The sequence below is a fragment of the Erithacus rubecula genome (assembly GCF_903797595.1).
Source record: "Erithacus rubecula genome assembly, chromosome: 19".
NCBI classification, from domain to species: domain Eukaryota; kingdom Metazoa; phylum Chordata; class Aves; order Passeriformes; family Muscicapidae; genus Erithacus; species Erithacus rubecula.
The window spans coordinates 10,486,035-10,504,712 of record NC_136671.1 but is presented as its reverse complement, the minus strand read 5'-3'; the positions used below and the strand labels follow the sequence as shown (position 1 = coordinate 10,504,712).

General features: G+C 42.4%; 1 protein-coding gene and 1 long non-coding RNA gene across 4 annotated transcripts in view; one reads left to right on the top strand and one right to left on the bottom strand.

Moving 5' to 3' along the window:
- MLXIP (MLX interacting protein) overlaps window positions 1–9,392 on the top strand; it is a 40,177-nt gene extending 30,785 nt beyond the window's left edge. For 2 of the 3 annotated variants that reach the window (XM_079322354.1, XM_079322356.1), the window contains exons 10-17: window positions 21–142; window positions 852–1,038; window positions 1,800–1,924; window positions 4,306–4,404; window positions 5,540–5,667; window positions 6,801–6,924; window positions 7,546–7,675; window positions 8,144–9,392. In XM_079322354.1, coding sequence (XP_079178480.1) covers window positions 21–142; window positions 852–1,038; window positions 1,800–1,924; window positions 4,306–4,404; window positions 5,540–5,667; window positions 6,801–6,924; window positions 7,546–7,675; window positions 8,144–8,265 — 1,037 coding nt within the window. In that variant the 3' untranslated portion in view covers window positions 8,266–9,392. The remainder of the gene's footprint in view (window positions 1–20; window positions 143–851; window positions 1,039–1,799; window positions 1,925–4,305; window positions 4,405–5,539; window positions 5,668–6,800; window positions 6,925–7,545; window positions 7,676–8,143) is intronic. The other variant, XM_079322355.1, reaches the window with a different exon arrangement.
- A 6,910-nt stretch (window positions 9,393–16,302) lies between these two features.
- On the bottom strand, window positions 16,303–18,506 carry LOC306810172. Its single transcript, XR_013776404.1, has 3 exons — window positions 17,751–18,506; window positions 17,406–17,563; window positions 16,303–16,695 (listed from the first exon to the last, which is right to left on the bottom strand). It is a non-coding gene; the product is annotated as an uncharacterized lncRNA (long non-coding RNA).
- Between the last annotated feature and the right edge of the window lie 172 nt (window positions 18,507–18,678).

Below are 18,678 nucleotides of genomic sequence, written 5' to 3'. Positions count from 1 at the left end.
AACTGAATTGTGTTCTTCAGCTGCCTTTCAGGGACAGTCCAGAGCTGTGATTGTAACTCCAGCACCTTTAAAAAGAGAGGGGATTTTGACGCCAGCCACGTCTCAGTCTAATGTTGCAATTGCACCAGCTGGAATTGTCAGAGTAAGGAGAAGAAAAAAAAAAATTGCATATTTGTTTTCTAGGCCTGTTATTTGCAAGTAGTGAGAACCATAATGTGCTCAGGCAGGTAACAAGTCCACTAAATCCTGTGTTACCCAACGTATGCATTGTGCATTCAGCTTTATGTTTGCTTATTGTTAATGTAGCCACTTTATGGGCTTGGAAGCCCTTTATAGTCTTGACAGGCTCTGTGTCACACAACAGTAAAGTTCTGAGGAGGCCTGTGTTCACAGTGCTGTGGATGGGGATGGTTTGTGCTTTAACTGCAGAAGCTGGAAGGAGCCCAGGGAGCTCACCTTTCCAGTACCATGTTTGCAAACATGGCTTGGGTATGTGAGTGGCTTTCCCCAGTATGTTGTGTGCAGGAAGATGGAGATGGATTTTAGTACATTATGCTGTTGATGTGTTGTAATACTGCTTTAAGGATACTGGTGTCCTGCCAGAAGCCTGACTTTGGTCCCTGCCAATTCCTTATATGTTAGCCCTTGTTTCATGTCATCAGATTGTTAATCATGTATTAATTTGCTACTTGTAGTGAAAGGCAAGGTAACAAATCTCTCTCTCTCTCTTTCTCTTTCTTAATCTCTCCTTCTACTTTCTCTCTCTCATCCCTTCTCTCCCTCTGCCCCCACACTGTCCCTCCTGCTCTCTCTTCTCTGTTTTCTCTGTGCTGTCTCTGTGCTGTTCCCAGGCTCCCGGGGTGACGGAGTTCCGTAGTAACATTCTGGTTGGTCCAGCACAGCGAGCACCAAGTAGTCAACAAAGCCAGTCCACAGTCTCACATCTCTTCCCTCCTAGTGTAGTCCAGGATGTGTTGGTGAAAGGAGAACACATCCCTTCCCACTGTTGCAGTTCACAAGTTCCCTCACCTACACCTAGTAAGTTAGAAAGCTGTAAGCATTCTATCCCCTGCACATGGAAATGTGTCTTTTGGGTAGGCAGGGTGTAAAGGGGACCTTGAGGATCCCTAGATAATTTTTGAAGGAGAAGTTTTCAGACCCTTCTACTTCACAGCCTCAGTTGTGTCCAATGGTTTGCAATTTTTGTCTTAAATGACTGTACAGCATCTCCACAAACTGTGATTTTGTGGTTCCTGTAAGTCACTCCTTTCTAAAAGGATGTGCTGTTGTAGTCACCAAGAGATGAAAGGTATCTGTGTAGGAAGTGCTGAATAGGTTTGTTGTTCAGTGTCATAGCTCTCATTCTGACTGGAGGATCTCAGACACAATCCTTGTAGGTAAGTGCAAATACTCCTTTTGCATGTGCATCAACTGAGTGTTCCCTGGGCTGGCTCTGGAGGTAAATGCTTGAAGTGTCACCATCATGTCCCAGGCCTTTAGAGACACATGGGGGAGCCCAGCAGGATGATGGAATCACAGCCTGTGCATCCAACATGCCTCTGCTGAAATATGTGTGTGTGCCAGGACTGTTACATCTTGCAATTCAGGATGTATCATGTGACATGATGTCCTGAACTTTCCCAGCAGTGTTGATGTTTTCAGGCATGTGGTTGCTGTATCAAACAGTGTAATTTGGTTGCTGACTGCATTTCAGTTCAATTCTGAGTACAAATTTCTCAGCAGATACATTTGCTAACAAAGTTGTTTGATAATGTGTTTGTGTGTTTTCCTTTCTGAAGGCCGGGACTGCCAGAACTCAGGCCAGGCTTCCCCCTGCACCTCTGAGCAGAGCCCCAGTCCACAGTCTCCTCAGAGCAGCTGCTCAGGAAAACCTGCCACTGACCCTACTATGGCTGCATTTAAGGTGAGTGTCCTTTTAGGGGAGTTTCTTCTTTGCCTTCCTACCTACTTTTCTGTCCTGATGTCTGAGCATAGACTAGATAAAGTTGTGCTTCAGGACAGTAGCATATTTGTGTGTTGGGCTTAGCTTGCTGCTGCACCTGTGCTACTCTGTGCAATCCAAAATGTCAGACTCTAATTCACTCTGCTTTCTCAGGGATGTGTCACCAGAGGGGCCAGGCTTAGCTGTACCTCTGCAGGTCCTTATGGTCATGATAGTTCTGCTGTGGCTCACAGGAGTGTTGTGACAAGTGTCAGTTTACTTGGTCAAAGGTTTCAGTGTAGTGTTCTAAACTGTGGCTTTTTGCCACTGTTCTGTTGGGGCTCGTCAGTCTGCAGGGCTCTGGCCATTGCTGGAGGGGAAGTTCTTGACTTGCTGAGTTACTTACATGTCTCCAGTGATGCTCTGCTGCTCCACAGACTCTGCAAGTTACACCTGTAAAACCCTTTGAGAATTACTGGGGTAAGAACTTGGCGGTCTGGAGATAACACCCAGTGCTGCTTGTACCTCACACACAAGCTCACCTTGTCAGAACACTTTCTGTGGTGCTATGAGAAACTTCTCCACAAAAACCCCATCAAACAATCAGCTTTAACCTTCTCATTCATTCTGTTGTGGAAGGGAGCATTACTTAACTGTTTTGCAAGTGCCAAGCCCCTTCTGGCTTCTCTGCCTCTGTGTACCCTGTGAGTTTGGTTTCTCTGGGACAGAAAGATAAGTTTAACACCTGCAGCCTGTGACTGCACTCAGGTCCAGATCTGTTGCAGAGGACAACCAAAACTGCCTCTTGCTGACAATGCTTCAAGTTACTCAGAAAAGTTGGCAGGGATTTGCATGGCATGAAAGCTCACAAGCAGTGGATGCAGCCTGTTCTGCTGCTAGAGAGTAAGGTAACAAAGGAACAAATTAGTAGGGCTGGCTGATGGTGGGAAAGTGGTCACTAGATGCAAAAGCAAGGACATGGCTGTGAAATAGGCTTTACAGCCATGTAAACACACTTGCTCTGACAGGATTTGCTTTGGATATGTACTGTTAGTAACTCTCTTGTAAGACAAGAGAGAAACAGTGATACTTGCCAGGCTCCAGATGTGTGCTTTTGTTCCTCTGTATTGTTAGTTATATTAAACAGTTCTGGATTGCTAGGTAACGTGGTTATTTCAGTTTGGCAAAGCATAGAGGGCACTGGAAATCTCAGTTCTGCTCATGAACCTGCATTTCCTGTGGTTTTGGGCAACCACTTCACTGCTTTGTTCATTGCTTTCCTCCATTATAAAGTGGGGTGATGGTGAGCTGCTGCCAGAAAGCCTCACTCTGCCAGAATTGTGTTCTCAAAGTGCAAGCTCAGTTAAAGAAGTTTCTTCATCCCAAATTTTCTGTGGCAGGCTCCCAGGAAAAAGCAGAAATTGATTGGTGCAGCAATGGGAACAACTCAGAGTGGTGCTGCCAGGGAGAGACTCAGAACAAAGAAATCCCTGGGCTGTTACACAGTCATGGTCTCTCCCTTCCTGGGTCTTTGCCTGTGTCCCTGCTGTGGCTGTGACCTGTGTGACCATCCCAGGTGATCCCAGGCTGTTGCAGGCTCCAGCTGAGCTGGGCAGGAGCCACAGGGCGGCAGTGTGGCCCCAGCTTTGGGAAGGGATCTGCTGGCTCCTCCTTTGTCCTCAGCAGCTCACAGGCTTTGGAATAATGTGGCATTCCCAGTGCTGGAGCAGAAACTAAAGCTCCTTCTATAGTTTGGAAAGTTTTTTCTTTCTATGAACACCAACCCTGGGAGCTTCTGTCAGTGGTTTGTGTCTCCCCTACCCTGGGATCCAGGGGCTGCAGGATCCTCCTATGCCTAAAAAATCCTGCCAATTGTTTTCTTTGTTACTGATTTCTACCACAGGCTGGGCCAGTTCTGGGTCTACTGATCTTTGTTCTTTTGTTAATATAAATCCAAAATATTTTACTTCCTGATGACACAGCTGAAGCTTAGAAAGAGGTGTAAGGTGACCTTTTCTTTCTGCTGAAGCACTCCACAGACAAATAGTATTTTTCAAACCTTTGTGTGCCTTGCTGGCAAGTAACAAATCATGTGCATACTGTACAAGTCTAGAACCTCCAGGTAATATAGTATCTTTCAGATTTTCTCCTTGCCATCCTGGCATGTGATGTACAGATGTCAGAGGTGGGTTGATCCGTGAACACACTCTCAATTCATTATTAAAATTTTGGAGAGTCATCCCAGGGGAGACTGAATGCCAACAAGTCAATAAAAATAACATTGAATTTGAGTAGATGAAATAGTCATAGCAGTAGAATAGTAAATGAGAACAGCATAAACTGAGCTGGTTTTATTTATGCAGAATCGAAGGATGAGGCATCTTTCAGAACAAAAACGAAGGTTCAATATCAAGATTGGTTTCAGTGCTTTGAACAGTTTGGTGTCAGCCAACTCCAAGTTGGTAAGTAGTGCAGCAGCACTTTCTTATGTTTCACTTTAAACTGTAAGAGCTATTCTTCAAATCTTGTTAATAAATGTAATCATTTCACTGCTGAGTGGTCAGCACAGCAGTGAGCAGAGGTAGAATGGAGAAGCTCAGGTAAATTCCTAACATTTCTTACACCATTGAGATCTCTGCCTCCCTGCAGGAGTCAGGCATAGTCAGTTCAGATGATTTGGAAAATCTCTTCAGGACTCTTTTTACCACCCAGCTGTCTTTAAGAATCCAGGCCTTTTTTCCCCCTTTCACCTGTCTTTTGTGCATGGGTTTACAGAGAAAAAAAATCCCAACTGATTTTTCATTGTCAAGTTACTTTGTCCAAACAAAAAATTTACTCTGGCTACACTAGTTAATTTAGTTCACTAAACTGAAATACAGATCTATCTGCACAACAAAATTTTTAGTGACCTTTAAATACCAGGAGCTTTGAAACATGGAAAATATGAAATCTTTTTGTGCAGCATGTTGATTTTTTTATATAATTTTTATAGTTTCAGAAATTTAGGTGATATGCTGTCAGAATTTCACTTCCTGACTTGAATAGCCCATTTTGAAAGGAAATTCTTTTTGAAAAACTCAGCTTTACTGAAATGGTTGGTTATTTTATTTTTCAAGTACAGATTTTTAATTGGTTCCTCCAAATGTAAAAATATTGTTAATCTGTCTCCTTTGGTGGGTCCTTCTGCTTAATAACTTCAGGTTTCCCATATTAAATAATTTATATTACCAACTTCAAGCAGCACTTCCACCAGCACTATAAATCTGTCTGGAGATGTAGCACATCTTTCAGTACTTAAATAAGAGCTGTAAATATTTTTAAGAGGGCCGATAATGAAATAAAACATTTTAAATTACTAAAATACTTCTTTCAACAAAGTAGCAGAAATGGAAGAAAACAAGCCCTGCAGCCACATTTCTCTGTATGGGAGTGCAAAGAGGATTCAGAGAAATGCAGAGTTGAGTATCTAAAGTGTTTTGCTCTGGTTTTACACACAGTGAAGGCAAGTTAAGAGGTGCTGAGTGCAGGTTAGGAGGACAAGCTCCTCCTGAAGCTCAGGGTGTTGCAGGAATGGAGCTGTGTGTCTGTTTGGCCTAGATCAGCCATGCCATCACCCTGCAGAAGACAGTGGAGTACATCGCCAAGCTGCAGCAGGAGAGGACACAGATGCAGGAGGAGACCCGGCGCCTGCGGGAGGAGATCGAGGAACTGAACGCCACCATCCTGTGAGAACGGGGAACTGCCCTGCCGGGGGTGGAGCTCGGTGTCACACCAGGGATCACACACAGATGGCTGTGGGACACAGCAGAGCAGCAGGGAGTGTGAGCTCGGTGTCACACCAGGGTGTCACACACAGATGGGTGTGGGACACAGCAGAGCAGCAGGGAGTGTGAGCTCGGTGTCACACCAGGGTGTCACACACAGATGGGTGTGGGACACAGCAGAGCTGCTGGGAGTGTGAGCTCGGTGTCACACCAGGGTGTCACACACAGATGGCTGTGGGACACAGCAGAGCTGCTGGGGGATGGGCATTGCTGCAAACTGAGGATTTTCAGCAAGCTCTGAGCATGGGGTGCACAGCATCAGGGAGGAAGTGTCAGGTCAGAATAGTTCTGAGAGGTCAGTGAGGATGTTTTTGTAAAGCTCGTTGGTGATTGAACGCTCGCTCTTCACAATGGCTTTGCTGCATTTTTTTTTTCCAAATGCAGTTTTTATAGAAAACTGTGATTGAGTACACATGACACAGAACTTGGGCTCCAGAAGTTTGCCACTGGCTGAACATAACTGTGATAAATCACTTCACCTTCCCAGCACCTCAGTTTGCTCTCTGGGTTTATGATTATGTGCTATTGCAAAGCACATTGAGAGTTTCAGTGGCTTTACCTCCATCTCCAGAAGATTTAGGCTTAGGCATGATGTTAGAATTAGCAATAAATCAAAATCTTTTAATTTTTCTTACAAAATATGATGAAGTCTGCTTGGTTTTATTTTAAATTGATTTGTTTCATAAGAATCTCTGTTACATTTTCTTCTGTAACATTGCTTAGGAGTAACTTTTTCTTGACTTCTAATGTCCTTGTCCTTAACGGATGTCCAAAATCACTTTGTTCTATGTTTTACTTCATTTCCAGTTTTGTTGTTTGTAACAGCTTGATAAATTACTTTGCTGCATAAATATAGACAAAATAATTGGGAAAACAGTTTTTATTCCTGACTGGAGCAGTTAACACTGGGGGGATCATGGGAATCTCATGCACCAGAGATACCAGGAGTACACACTTTTCTCCTGCTGCAGTTTAGTCTGGAAGAGAACTGTGTCCTTTTTTGGTGGGATTCTGACCTTCAAATACCTTTTCAGTTCTTGCCAGCAGCAGCTCCCTGCTACAGGTGTTCCTGTAACACGGCAAAGGTTTGACCACATGAGGAAATTGTTTGATGAGTATGTGAGAAGCAGGACCCTGCAGAACTGGAAGTTTTGGATTGTATCCTTTTATACCAACCTGATGAACTTGGGCTTTGGTACCAGCACTTTTAGAGCCAAAAACTTGGGATTCTGCTGCTGTTGGCTTTAAGCCAAGTTAAATAGCAAATATCCTCAGTTTTCATCCACATCTGTGTGTGGATATGGATTCTTGCAGAGCTTGCTCACCTCAGGTGTGGGGAGGCAACTGGAAAGTAAAATGCAATGCAGAGCCAAGGTTTTCTTGCTAGGTTATTGCACTGCAGAAATCTTTTGTGGACTCTGCTGTAACTGCAGCTTTGTTTGCCTTTTGGGAAATGTACATAGACAATAGCAAAGATTTCAGGGGGGAATAAAAGACAGTTACTGAAGCTGCTCAAAAATTTGCACTTTCCCCTTTTTTCTTCTTCAGGTCAGTGTGGAGGAATTTTGCAAAATAATAGTGAATATCACTAGGAGCTAAAGTTCAATTTTTTCCTCAGTCTCAGTGTTACAAATTTGAAAATACAATTATTTAAACATTGCAATCTCTCTGGCAGTGGAAGTCCATTTAGAAATTGAGTGTTTTCTTTGTTACAGCCTTTCCCATAGAATGTTTTGAACTCCCCCTTTGTTGTCTCCCTTGACATCTGATGGTTTGCAGTTCAGCATTATTATTAAGCCATTGTTTGAGTCCTTTAATGGAATGGTTTCCACGACGAGCTTTAAGGATCTGAACGACACTGCACTGGCCTGGTTGGATCAGCACTGTTCTCTTCCTGTTCTGAGGCCAAGTAAGTGAAGTTTCATCCAGCAGCTCTTCAGATCATAGAAAGTCTAATATCACAGCATTTCTTAAAAGTCACGGGATGGCAAAGAAAGCACATGATGCTGAATGGGACTTTCGCTTCCTTTTGGTTACCTCAGTGAAAAAATAAGAGCTTCTTCTGACTGCAAAGGTGGAAAAAATATCGTTGAATATATCAGAATTTAAATAGTCTTTAACTACATTTAAATTTCACAAGCTTGGCTCTAGTTGGAGTACATTTGGCAGGGTGATTTATCTCATAGTGAGGGAATTTGTATTCAGCTTTGTAGTGACCTTCTCTTTGGGCATCATTGCTCGATTCTTTTCCTCTCGCCTTTCAGCGAGTATTTCATTCACATTTACAGCTGTCAAGGGCTGCTCTCTTTTGTAGAAGATTAATAGCTTTTCCTGCTTTTCCTGATGCTTTCCTGCCTTTTTTTTTTTTTTTAAATAGTGGTGCTGAACATCCTGTGGCACCTGAGCAGGAGCACCTCGATCCTGTCGGACCCGTCGCGTTTGCCGGAGCAGGCGCGAGAAGCCGTGGCCAAGGTGAACAAGAGAGCAGGGGAGACCTAACAACCAAAGACTCTGAGGTGCTTGTCCCAGGGGTGGAGAACCCACCAGGCCCTGCCTGCCCAGGCTCCTCCAGTCAGTGCACTTTAGAAAGGATTCTCTCCATCACCAGAGACATTGTTCAGGGCACCTGGCCCTGCCTTGCGAAGAGGTGCAGGTGATGCAGCGTTGTCAGAACGTTTGGGTTCCTCTCCAGTGCTGTGCTGTGCTCTTGTCACGTGAGAAAAAAACCACCAAGCTCAGGTAAACTCAGCAGGTTTGAGCCCTGCAGGCAGCAATAGATCTCCATCAATGCATCCTTATGCAACTAATGAAACACCCTCAGTTCTCTGAAGTGTAAATCCTGTACACCGAGGAATGTGCTCTTCAAGGGGGAAAAAAATACTTCTGATTTCGTGAAGCAAAATGTGCTTTTTATTTTGTTTTCTGGTATTCAGTTCCATGTGTTTTACTTGAATAGTGAAAATTGTTAAACAGGATCATATGAAAAACCAAAGGAGAAGAAAAAATCTGTCAGTGATGTCAACTTGTGGCAAAAATACTAGAATTAAAATCTCAGGCTGTGTTTTGTGTATTTTATTTTAATGAGTGTATCATTGCATTTGATCAGTTTCAAGACATGCTTTATTTTCTAGTAAATAAAGTAGCTGATTTTTATTTTTTTTTATATAGCCATTGCAAAGAAGTAACAGGCTGTGCAGTATGTGCAAGAAAGCAATTTTAGATTGTATAAATTCTGCAATTAGGAGAAATACATGAATTTTATATCAGCTTAATCAATGAGCTATTTTCTTGCACTCTGCACAGTTCAGCTGCCATCTTCACAAAATGTGCACATATAAAACACATCCATAGGTAAATGTAGTAGCACTTCAGAGACAAGAATTGAGTTTGTAATGTTAAAAAATTGGCTTTTTTATTATCTCAGAGGCTGTATCAAACCACACAGACTTGCAGTCAATTCTTTGCTTCTTTGTCTTTTTTGCTTCTTCTTTTTGCCTTCTGTCTGAAAAACCTGAAGGACTTTGCTAGACCTGATCTATATGGGAAGATTATGTTCAGCATGAATTATAAAACATGTAAAAATAGGTTTAAAACTCAAAATACATCATTACATTTTTCTGTGACAATCTCAGCTTGTGCTGTGTTCTGCTGCAGGTGAAGTGAGTCCTGTTCCAGCAATGATTGTGCATCCTGAGACAGCACTGGGATGTTCATTCCAGCTGATTGTTCACAGTCTGGGATGATCCCATGACCCTTGTAATTCCTCATGACTTGATCCTGATTGTTCAGAGCTATGCAAACATTTGGCAGCACTTCCCTTGATCAGTGTTCCTCCAGTTCCAGGAGCAGGCTGGAGGTGCTGTGCAGCCTCTCACAGTGGGAAAATGAGGAATAACTGGAACACTTGGGGATTGCACACTCTGAAATGGGCTCAGTAGGTTCCCTTGGGGAAAGGAGCTTTTCTCAAGCATTGTCCCCAATCTCCTTCACTTTGGAAGGAAACAACAGGCCTGGGGAGTGGGGCTGAGCACAGGTGATGGTTTTGTTCTTGTTTCTCCTTTGTCCTGAGTTTTTGCAGCTAATGGCTTTCCTTGCAGAGTTCCTTCTGTGAGAGCAGCACTGTAGCAAGGACAAGGCACTAAAGGTGAGCTGTCCCTGCATGGAGGGACTGAGGGCTGAGGGGAAGGCAGAATGGCACATTTTGCACCAACACAACTTCCTGTGGCTGTGCAGGCAGAGGGGGAAATGCTTTTCTTTCCTTTTGTTTTTTTTGCAATATATTTGACATATAATTTGAAGTTCATGGCACATGTGAAAACCTGTGTCCCTGTGACAGAAGCAACAAAATTCCAAGTCTCAGCCAAGGAATGGTGTGCAAAGGTTGTCATAGTAATCAAGTAGAGAGTAGATTTTCTGGAGGGATCCATTCCTAGACCTTTCATAATGCTGTAGTCAATTAAACAATATTCTTTTGCATACATCTGGTTAACAAGTGTTGCATAAGTAAACCATCTTTTGAATCAGTGCTTTCAATTCTCCCATTTTTATCACTAGTTGTGAATTTGACTCCAGTAAAGTAGTTCTACACTGTGATGAGCTGGGGATGTCCCTTATGCCCTTTCCTCATGGGCTGATCTCACTGTTTGTGTGTTAAAAACATCTCTGGGTTTCTAGCAGGGAAGCAGCAGGCATGTTGTACAAGAGCTGGTGGTCTTGCTGACCCTTTCAGATGAGGAGATCCTGTCATGCCTCCCCTGCAGTGTGGTCTCCTTGTCAGCAGTGATGGTGTGTGATTTTTACCATTTCTGGTATTGATGAAGTGGGATTTTTTGTCCTAACAAGCACAGTGCAGTACAATCATCCTTCAGGGCCCAGGGAGGAGCTGAAACCTTAATATCACATATGTCACCTTCCAATTAATTAGAAAATGAAAGCAAACTTAAAGGAACAGGGAGGGATAATTTACCTGAACTGCCAAAAACTTTGTCCTTTCACAGTTCTGATGTGGATGGAAAACTCATCCATCAGATTGCACTGTGAGCTGGTTACAATTGGAGGGAAAGTGCTTGTTTAACAAACTGTGGTGCAGAAACAAACTCAAAGCACTGTTAAAAAACTGCAAATCTTAAAAGAGAAAATACTTCTTACTTAGGCAAGAGTGTAGGAGGGAGGAAAGGAAAAGTGAAAAGATACTTTCCACTAGAGCAATTACCAGAAATGATGTGGCTGCTCTTTGAAGCAGTGATTCAATATATTCTTGTCACCCTGTTATTGCAGATCAGAATTCTTTTATCAGTCAGCCTTGTGAGGAGAGTGATTTCACTTCATTTGAAAACACAGGAGGAAAAAAGCTGGTTTATGTCTAACATCTGAACAGTAAAACCACTAAAGATTGGGATGGAAAGAGATGGACCACGTATGTATTAGTTCCTGCATAGTTTTCCACTTTGATTTATGTTTAAACACCTTAGTCTGTCTTTTTTTACCCATGGAGGAGTTTAAGTACTTCATCTTTTTCAAAGTTTGGTAACACTTTCTCCTGTAATTGAAGGACTCTTAATTTCCTCAGTGTCACCAAAGTAAGCAAGCCAAACACACAGTGCCTATAGTCTGCACAGAATTGCAGGTGCTGCACATGTCTGGTGCTAAACTTTTGGAGAACCCCCATATAACTGAATACAAGTTGTATTCTGTCAAATCCAACATATTTCACTCAGTAAAGGAGTGGCTAAATAACTTATTTATGGCCTGTGATATGCACAAAATCAAACTGGGATTGTCTGCTGGATTTCCTTCTGACCTCAAATTGTATTAATTAGTATATTGTAGATGGCCCCACCCCAAACACAAGTTCTGGAGAACTTGGACATTATCTGATGGAGTTATCAGTTTATATTGTAGTTACTGGCATGCTTTTAGCAGGAGGAGCAAGGGATGAAGTTCCAGGAGCAAACTAGAATTGAAGGAATTACTGAGGAGTAGGATCAGAGACGAGTGCACACTTCACCATGACAGTCTGATCTCTGCACAAAACCAAAGGATTTTTGGTTAGTACCGTTTGACCTGACTGGAATGTTCTTCCATGCTCTTCTAGACCCCTGGGGAAGGCTTCTCTGAAGGAGGGAGGGCTACTAGAATGTTTCCATCTGTGCCTTAGATCTTGGTGTCATGTATGCATTTGATTAATCATAAGTCATCCATTGTTCCCCCTAAAATGAAGCTCTGTGGAAAATTCAGTGAATGGAGGAAGTGGGGCTTCCCTGGCTTTTTAGGGGATTTTATCTGTGTGGCATTACTGTGACCCTTTCAGGCTGAGGTTGTGAGTAACTGTGTCTATGTTTGGAAAAAATTGCATCTTTCCTGCTGAATGCCCCCCTCCCCACTGCCATGTGCAGGAACACGTGTGCACACATGGACATCATCTCTGACAAACCCAGGAAACAGGCAAGGGCTTCAACCTCTAAATCTCAAATGGCTTGAAAAGAAAAAGGGCTCTCAAATGTATTGAAAAACTGCATCCCTTTGTGTCTTCAGTTGGTTTTTTTTAATTCCTGTGTGTGTTAGTGTTCACATGTGGTAGAAGGGACAGGGACAGGTAAATTTAGTTTTGTTTGCTTTTAAAGCTCAAAACTCCTAAAAAACAAATTGAGAACAGGAAAGGGAAGCTCACTGCAGAAAGATAATGCTTATTTGAAGGCAGTTGCACTTTCTCTGTTGCTGAAGTGGTTAATTCTTGCCTTGATGTTGCCAGCTAGGAGGTAATGATGGAAATTGAATGAGTTCTTCACTGTTTTCTCCTTTTTCTTTCTAGTTTTTGGTTCTTTTCCACTTGTATTGCATGGAAAACTACCAAAAATCAAAAGGCTGATGACATGCAGTTCAGGTTCTTTAGGGATTCAGTCACACCAGTCTGAAGGGCAATGGACAATTGTCAGTGACTTTTTGGAGTTTTTTAAATTAAGTGAGACATCAGGAGTTTTTCTATCACTCCTCAGTTTATACACTTGAGTTTCAGAGGAGATTATTTGGTTTGGGTTTTTTTGTTTTATAGGATCCCAATATTTTTCCCACAACATCAGTTAAAGCTCTTGGTTTTTTTTTTTGTTTCATTCTTTCTTGGATTTTCTGCTCATTTACTGTGTTAGAGCAAAAGTGGTAGAACCAAACTGCAGCTTTATCTGTAAAACTTGAGTTCTTCAGTTACAATTACAATAAATTCAGTTACAATGAAAAACACCTTAGGTATATAATGGAATTAGTTTCTAGCCATTGTCTGAACGTTTTATGTCTGAACTTTTCCAACATGAATAAGGTTTTCAATCAAAATACATCAATGTTATGAGCAAGCCTTTTAACAATACAATGAATAAATAGATGGTTTTGTTCTTCTAACCTTGTATTTAAATGTGTTTTAAGTGAATGGAATTCATTCTTGTTAAGAAAAAAGGTAAAAAAAAAAGCTTGAAGGTATGAGGACTTCAGGTTGTGCTCTTGCTTTGCTTAGGTTTCCTGTTCTGTTGCATGACAACTTCTGTTGTGCTGTTGATATGTAGCACTTTTCAGTAGGTCTGTTAAATTGTGCAATGCATTTTTTTATATTTACAACCAAAACAATAAAGGATATTTTTTGGAAGAAACTGGTTGTAATGCCTTTACTTTCTGACTGGAGGTGGGGAAATGGTAAGTAGAATTATTCCTGGACCAGGGTCAGCACCTGACATCCTTTTTTTGCAGCTCTAAAAGGTGACAAAAGTTCATTTCCCTGTGAACAGCTGGAGTTACCTTTGGATCTGTGTGTTTGGCATTCCCAGAGCAGGGCTCTGTATCCTCTGTGGAGTTGCTGGTTTGCACTTTTGGGATTGATGTTGGTGTTAGGCTCTGAGCTGCTAAGTCCATTTAAAAAATGAAGTTAATAAATCTTCCTTTAATGACTGATTTTTGTTTTTCCCTGGTAGGATACTCCAGCTGTTTGTGCTTCAGTTGTCACCTCCTTGGCATTTTGGATTTTGTTGCCTAGTGGAAGCAGCAGTGAGGCTCTAGTTGGAGTAAAAGGTAATAGAAGAGTGAAAAGAAGGATTTTATTTTAAAATCACCGCTCAAGAGTGTGTGCTGCTTGATGTTATCCTTGTGATTAATGCCTTTGACTTGGTATTTCTGATGAGTCAGGCCTGTGGTTCCAGGAGGTACAGCAGGGTTCAAAAACCCTGCATTTAATTCTTCAGAAATCACAAGCTTGATCTCACATAAAGCATTTTGGTGGGAGAGAAGAGCAGTTGCTATTTCAGCAGTGATAAACCAACTCTTCAGCCTGCCTTCACTCTTGACCAAGCACTACAAATGCCAGAGTTACTGCAGAGATGCTATCAGGCTCTCTGGGAGGAAGCTGTGGCTGCAGAGCACTGTTTCTGTACTACTGATTTAGTGGTGATTTCAGGGAGGCTGCTGTAACTTCAGCTGAGGTGCCAAGAGAGTTTGTGAAGTGGTTTCTTTTTGTGGCTGGCTCTGCTAATCCTTGAACACTGCTGAAAGTGGACCTCCACTTGCTTTGTGGAAATGATGCCAAATGAAATCACTGCTCCAAGTGATCTCACAGCCCAGGGCTCTCTTTATATCTAAGAGAATGGAATGCTCCCTAGATTTTTATTTATTTTAACATATATTTGCCCTCAGGACTCATCTCTGCCTATTCTCATCCCTGAGCACTTTCTCCAGGAGGTGGGCAGACAAAGAATAGTTATTTGGGTGTTGGGGAAATTCCCTGTGTGCAAACACAGAAGAGCCCTTCTTGTCATCCAGAGAGTTGTTTAACATGTTCCTATTTCAGAACAAGGTGTGTGTGTCACACCCCCAATACCTTTCCATCACCAAATGGAAACAAACCCAAGAAACCTGAGACTCATCACATCCCTGGGTCCTTGCTGCTGCTCATCCATGGCTCCTCCATCCAAACTCTTCATTCCTCACAGGCCTCAAAAGCTGTGTTTTCAACCAGGAAAAATGGGGTCATAAATCATGATCACAGCAGAGATGCTCCCTGTGGCATCCCCAGCTTGCAGCCCTGCAGGGCTGGGGAGGATTTATCTGAGCCCTGTAACCCTGCAGCAGGAAGGGCACAGGGCTGCAGCTCTTCTCTCCCTGCTCTGCCTGGGGCTGGTGCCTTTTCCTCTTGGCAGTGACTGCTCTGAGTCTTCCCCCTGGGGAAGAACAGCTCTTCTTGCTCAGGTAGCTCTTCCCATGATGTGATTTTGGACAGACCATCTGACTCACTTTGACATCTCCTTAGCACTACTGTAGAACCATTTCCCTTTCAAAGGAAAACACTTCTGTTGAGCTATTTATACATTTAGAAGGTGAAACAAAAGCTGTGCATGGGAGAGGAAACCACAGGGAGCAGCCCTGTATAATTTTCTGGTTCAGCAAGGCTTAAGTGGTTTGTGTCAGTCTTGGCAGTGATGTTTAAGCCCTTGGGGTGTGTTTTCCTCCTCAGAGTGGTTTGCTGACCACAACTGGAAAGGTCAGGGAGATGTTGCTTCAGCCTTGGGGATAAGCACATCCCCAGGCAGTTATTTTTTTTTCCAACCACTCTTATTTTTCTATTAAATATGAAGGCTATGAGGTTGGAATTTTGTGTTCATGTCACCACTATGTGACATCTCCACAATTGTGTCTGAAATTCCTCTGGGGGAGGAATCCCCTGGCTCCAGCAAGGAGCTTGGTCCCTTTGTTCCTCTTGGGAAACTTGAATGCTTTTCTAGGATTCCCCCTCAGACTTTTTGGGGGCTGGCAGTGCAATTCAGTTGATATCAAACCCACTTTTCCTGTTCTGAGCAGAACAGGGACAGTGCAAAATGTATTGTAAAAAAGAATTAGTAAAATGAGAATTCAGCAATATTTATTTTATTTAATATTTTAATTAACGTTCCAGTTTCTATCCAAAGGTGGTAACAGCAAATTAGTAAAACTATTAGTCTACTAAGTAGCAAATAGATCCCTTTCAGTATTAAAATATAAAAGTTTAAAATATTAATAAATAAATAGATACACTAATTGCTTAAATAATTTTATAAAAATAGATGGTTTATGTTGTACAAATTCATAAATAAAATTCACTAGTAGAGAGAGAAGTACAAAATCAGTCTGCTGACAATCAACTTTTCTTTTAAATAAAATAACTGCAAGATAAAAATATAAATAACATTAAAATTACTGAAATTTCACTTTCCTGATTCCTTATATATATCAGGGTTAATCAATTAAATTACCTTGACTCATGTTAGTCCATCCTTGCTATGTGCTGTTGCAAACAAGACAGTATAAATAGTTTTATAATAAATACAATCAATAACTTAACACATTCATCCTTTAAATATTAAATTAATATTTTTATATAATATAGTCATTAAATTACATACTTATAGAGAACAGCAAGTACATTATCAATGTTGATCCTGGCATCAAACTGATCCCATAACCCCTGGCACATTTAACCAGCTCTCCAGCATCATCAAGTTATTTTTTCATCCTGGCATATCCAACTGATGCTTCAGAGTACAGGTTTCCTGTAGATTGCATGATGTCCCTGTATTTCTTTAAAACCAACCAGATGTAGGTTATTTTGCTGGCCAGGTCCATGTTCTGGAGCTGGGGATGCAGCTGGGACGGGTCCTGGCTCTTGCAGCTGTAGAAGGCAGTGCCTTGGGCCAGCGTGGCATTCAGCTGGCTGAGGTTGATCCCCACCACATCTCTGGGGCTCTTGGGGCAGATGGTTTCTATTTCACCTTCCAGGGTATTCAGATTGTTCTGGATGTGGTGCAGAACACAGCAGCTGGCATGGAAAGCTTGGCATGTGGGTATTTTATCTGCCAGGCTTCTGGCGTCAGACTGGACAGTCTGGGACTCAGGGTGGAACGCTGCAGAGATGCACTTGTTCTGTGGGGAAGGAAGAGGAGAGAGAAATTGTTAATCCTTTGGTTTCCCTTTCTCATTTATGTACCCATTTGTGGGGTTTTTGGTTGTGGTTCAATTGTTGCTAACACCTCCATCCCACTGATCAAGCAGGCAATGCACAGAGTGTGCAGTTCCTCTCCCCGTGCCTTGCTTGCCTTGGTTCTCAGCTTTTCTAAATCTTAGGTTCTATTCTTTGCTGTAAGGGCAAAATTAACCTGTTCTAGAAATCTGTTTTGGTCTCTGTGTGTTTTCATCTTTGCTTTTTGATTTCAAGAATGAATTTAGATGAAGGAATTAATTTTTTCTAAGGAAACAATGGGTAAACAGGATTTTTGGCAGAAGTGCTCAAGCACTAGGGTCAAACTGAAGGGCAAAGCAATTCTCACCACATTTCCAGTGATCTGGTTAAATTCCTGCAAGAAGATGCCCAATGGGACTCAGGGGACTGAGAAGGAACACTGGGAATCAGGAAGATCCCAGCTGGTAATGAGCTGAGGCAAAGTCACCCAAGCTCTCTGAAACTGCCCTTGCTCCTGAAATAATGCAACGAACACTTTCCTTCTTGCATGGAATACAGAGAAGAGGCTACTTTAAATTTTAACCCCAATATTTATTTTCTGGTGGTCTTTCTAGTGTTTTATAATAATTTAAGAGATTTCTTCACAGACATAGGCACAGCATGTGGCACTTACATAGAAGTCAAACAACTCGTATGCGTTCTGTTGTATTACTACTGCGTAGGTCGGTATCTCTGTAGTGAAATGGTTCTGCCTCTGTCCTGATGTCTCTGTCGGTGCCATGGAGCCCAAAGGAATCAGTGAACAGAAGAGGAAGATTGCAAACCTGATCTCTGCATTCAGATGAAGAGAGGAAACCAAAAGGAAAGAAAGAATACAATGAGTAGTCTCGATGTTCTGCGTAGTTTGTTTTGGTTTTTTGCAAATCTTATTAGCAGTGTGATACATTTCTAAAGGATTTAGGCATGAAGTTGTCGACCAGAGCAACCTTACAGCCTGTAGCAAAGGTAAATCACCCACCTGCTCTGCATTCCATGGCGGGATGGGACAGCAGTGGCTTGGCTGGGAGCTGGCCTTGAGCTGGTTCTGGAGCTTCTGCCTGCCTGGAGTGCTGTGGATGGGGCCAGCCAGGCTGCATTTAAGTGCTGTGGAGTCCTGCGTCAGTGGCTCCCCCACAGTACCTTTTTTTTTCTCTTTTGTCAGTGATAATTCGGGTTTTTTTCTTTTTTGAAAGATTACATCAAAAGTTGATTCAAACGCATCTGATTGTGATCTAAGTGCAGTTTCAAACTGACAGAGAGTGGGTCCTGTGTAATTTCTTTGACTAGGAGCTTGGGATACTTGGCTTGACCATCCCATCTAAATCCTTGGGATCTCCATAGTGTAGGATTTAGAACATAAACTCTTGTTTTATTTTTAAAGGTGGTTGGGAGCACGTTATTGCTGCCCAAAGCCATTGCTTCTCCTGCAGAGTCAGTGTAAGAGTGGGCCAATGCAGGGAATGAAAAAGGCTTGTGTGCAAGGTAGGTCAGGCCTCCAGTCCCATGTATAAATCCTTTTGCTGGATACCTGTAGGACCCTGTTCTCAAGGGATGCTCAGGATTTCCCCTCCCCATCCCTGTCACCCATCTCTACAAATCCTCAGGCTGTTTTCTGCTCCCAGTAACCAAATGCAGGAAATCCTCGTATGCACCAAAACAGAGAATAGTTGCTAAATAATGCCAAGGAGGAGATGAGTTACCGTGGCCTATGGAAAGGATTGTCAGATGTTTATTTTATTTAATGTTTTTATTATTATTTGGTGAGAAAATGGAGACAGACAGAGAGATGTTTCTTTGTGCATGGTGTTCGTTAGGAATGTCCCCACTAAGGCAGTGATGGGTACAGGTGGCTCCTTTCAGCCACAGGGGTGATCTTGGAGGGTTTCTTGTTTGGAAGCACCAAACCT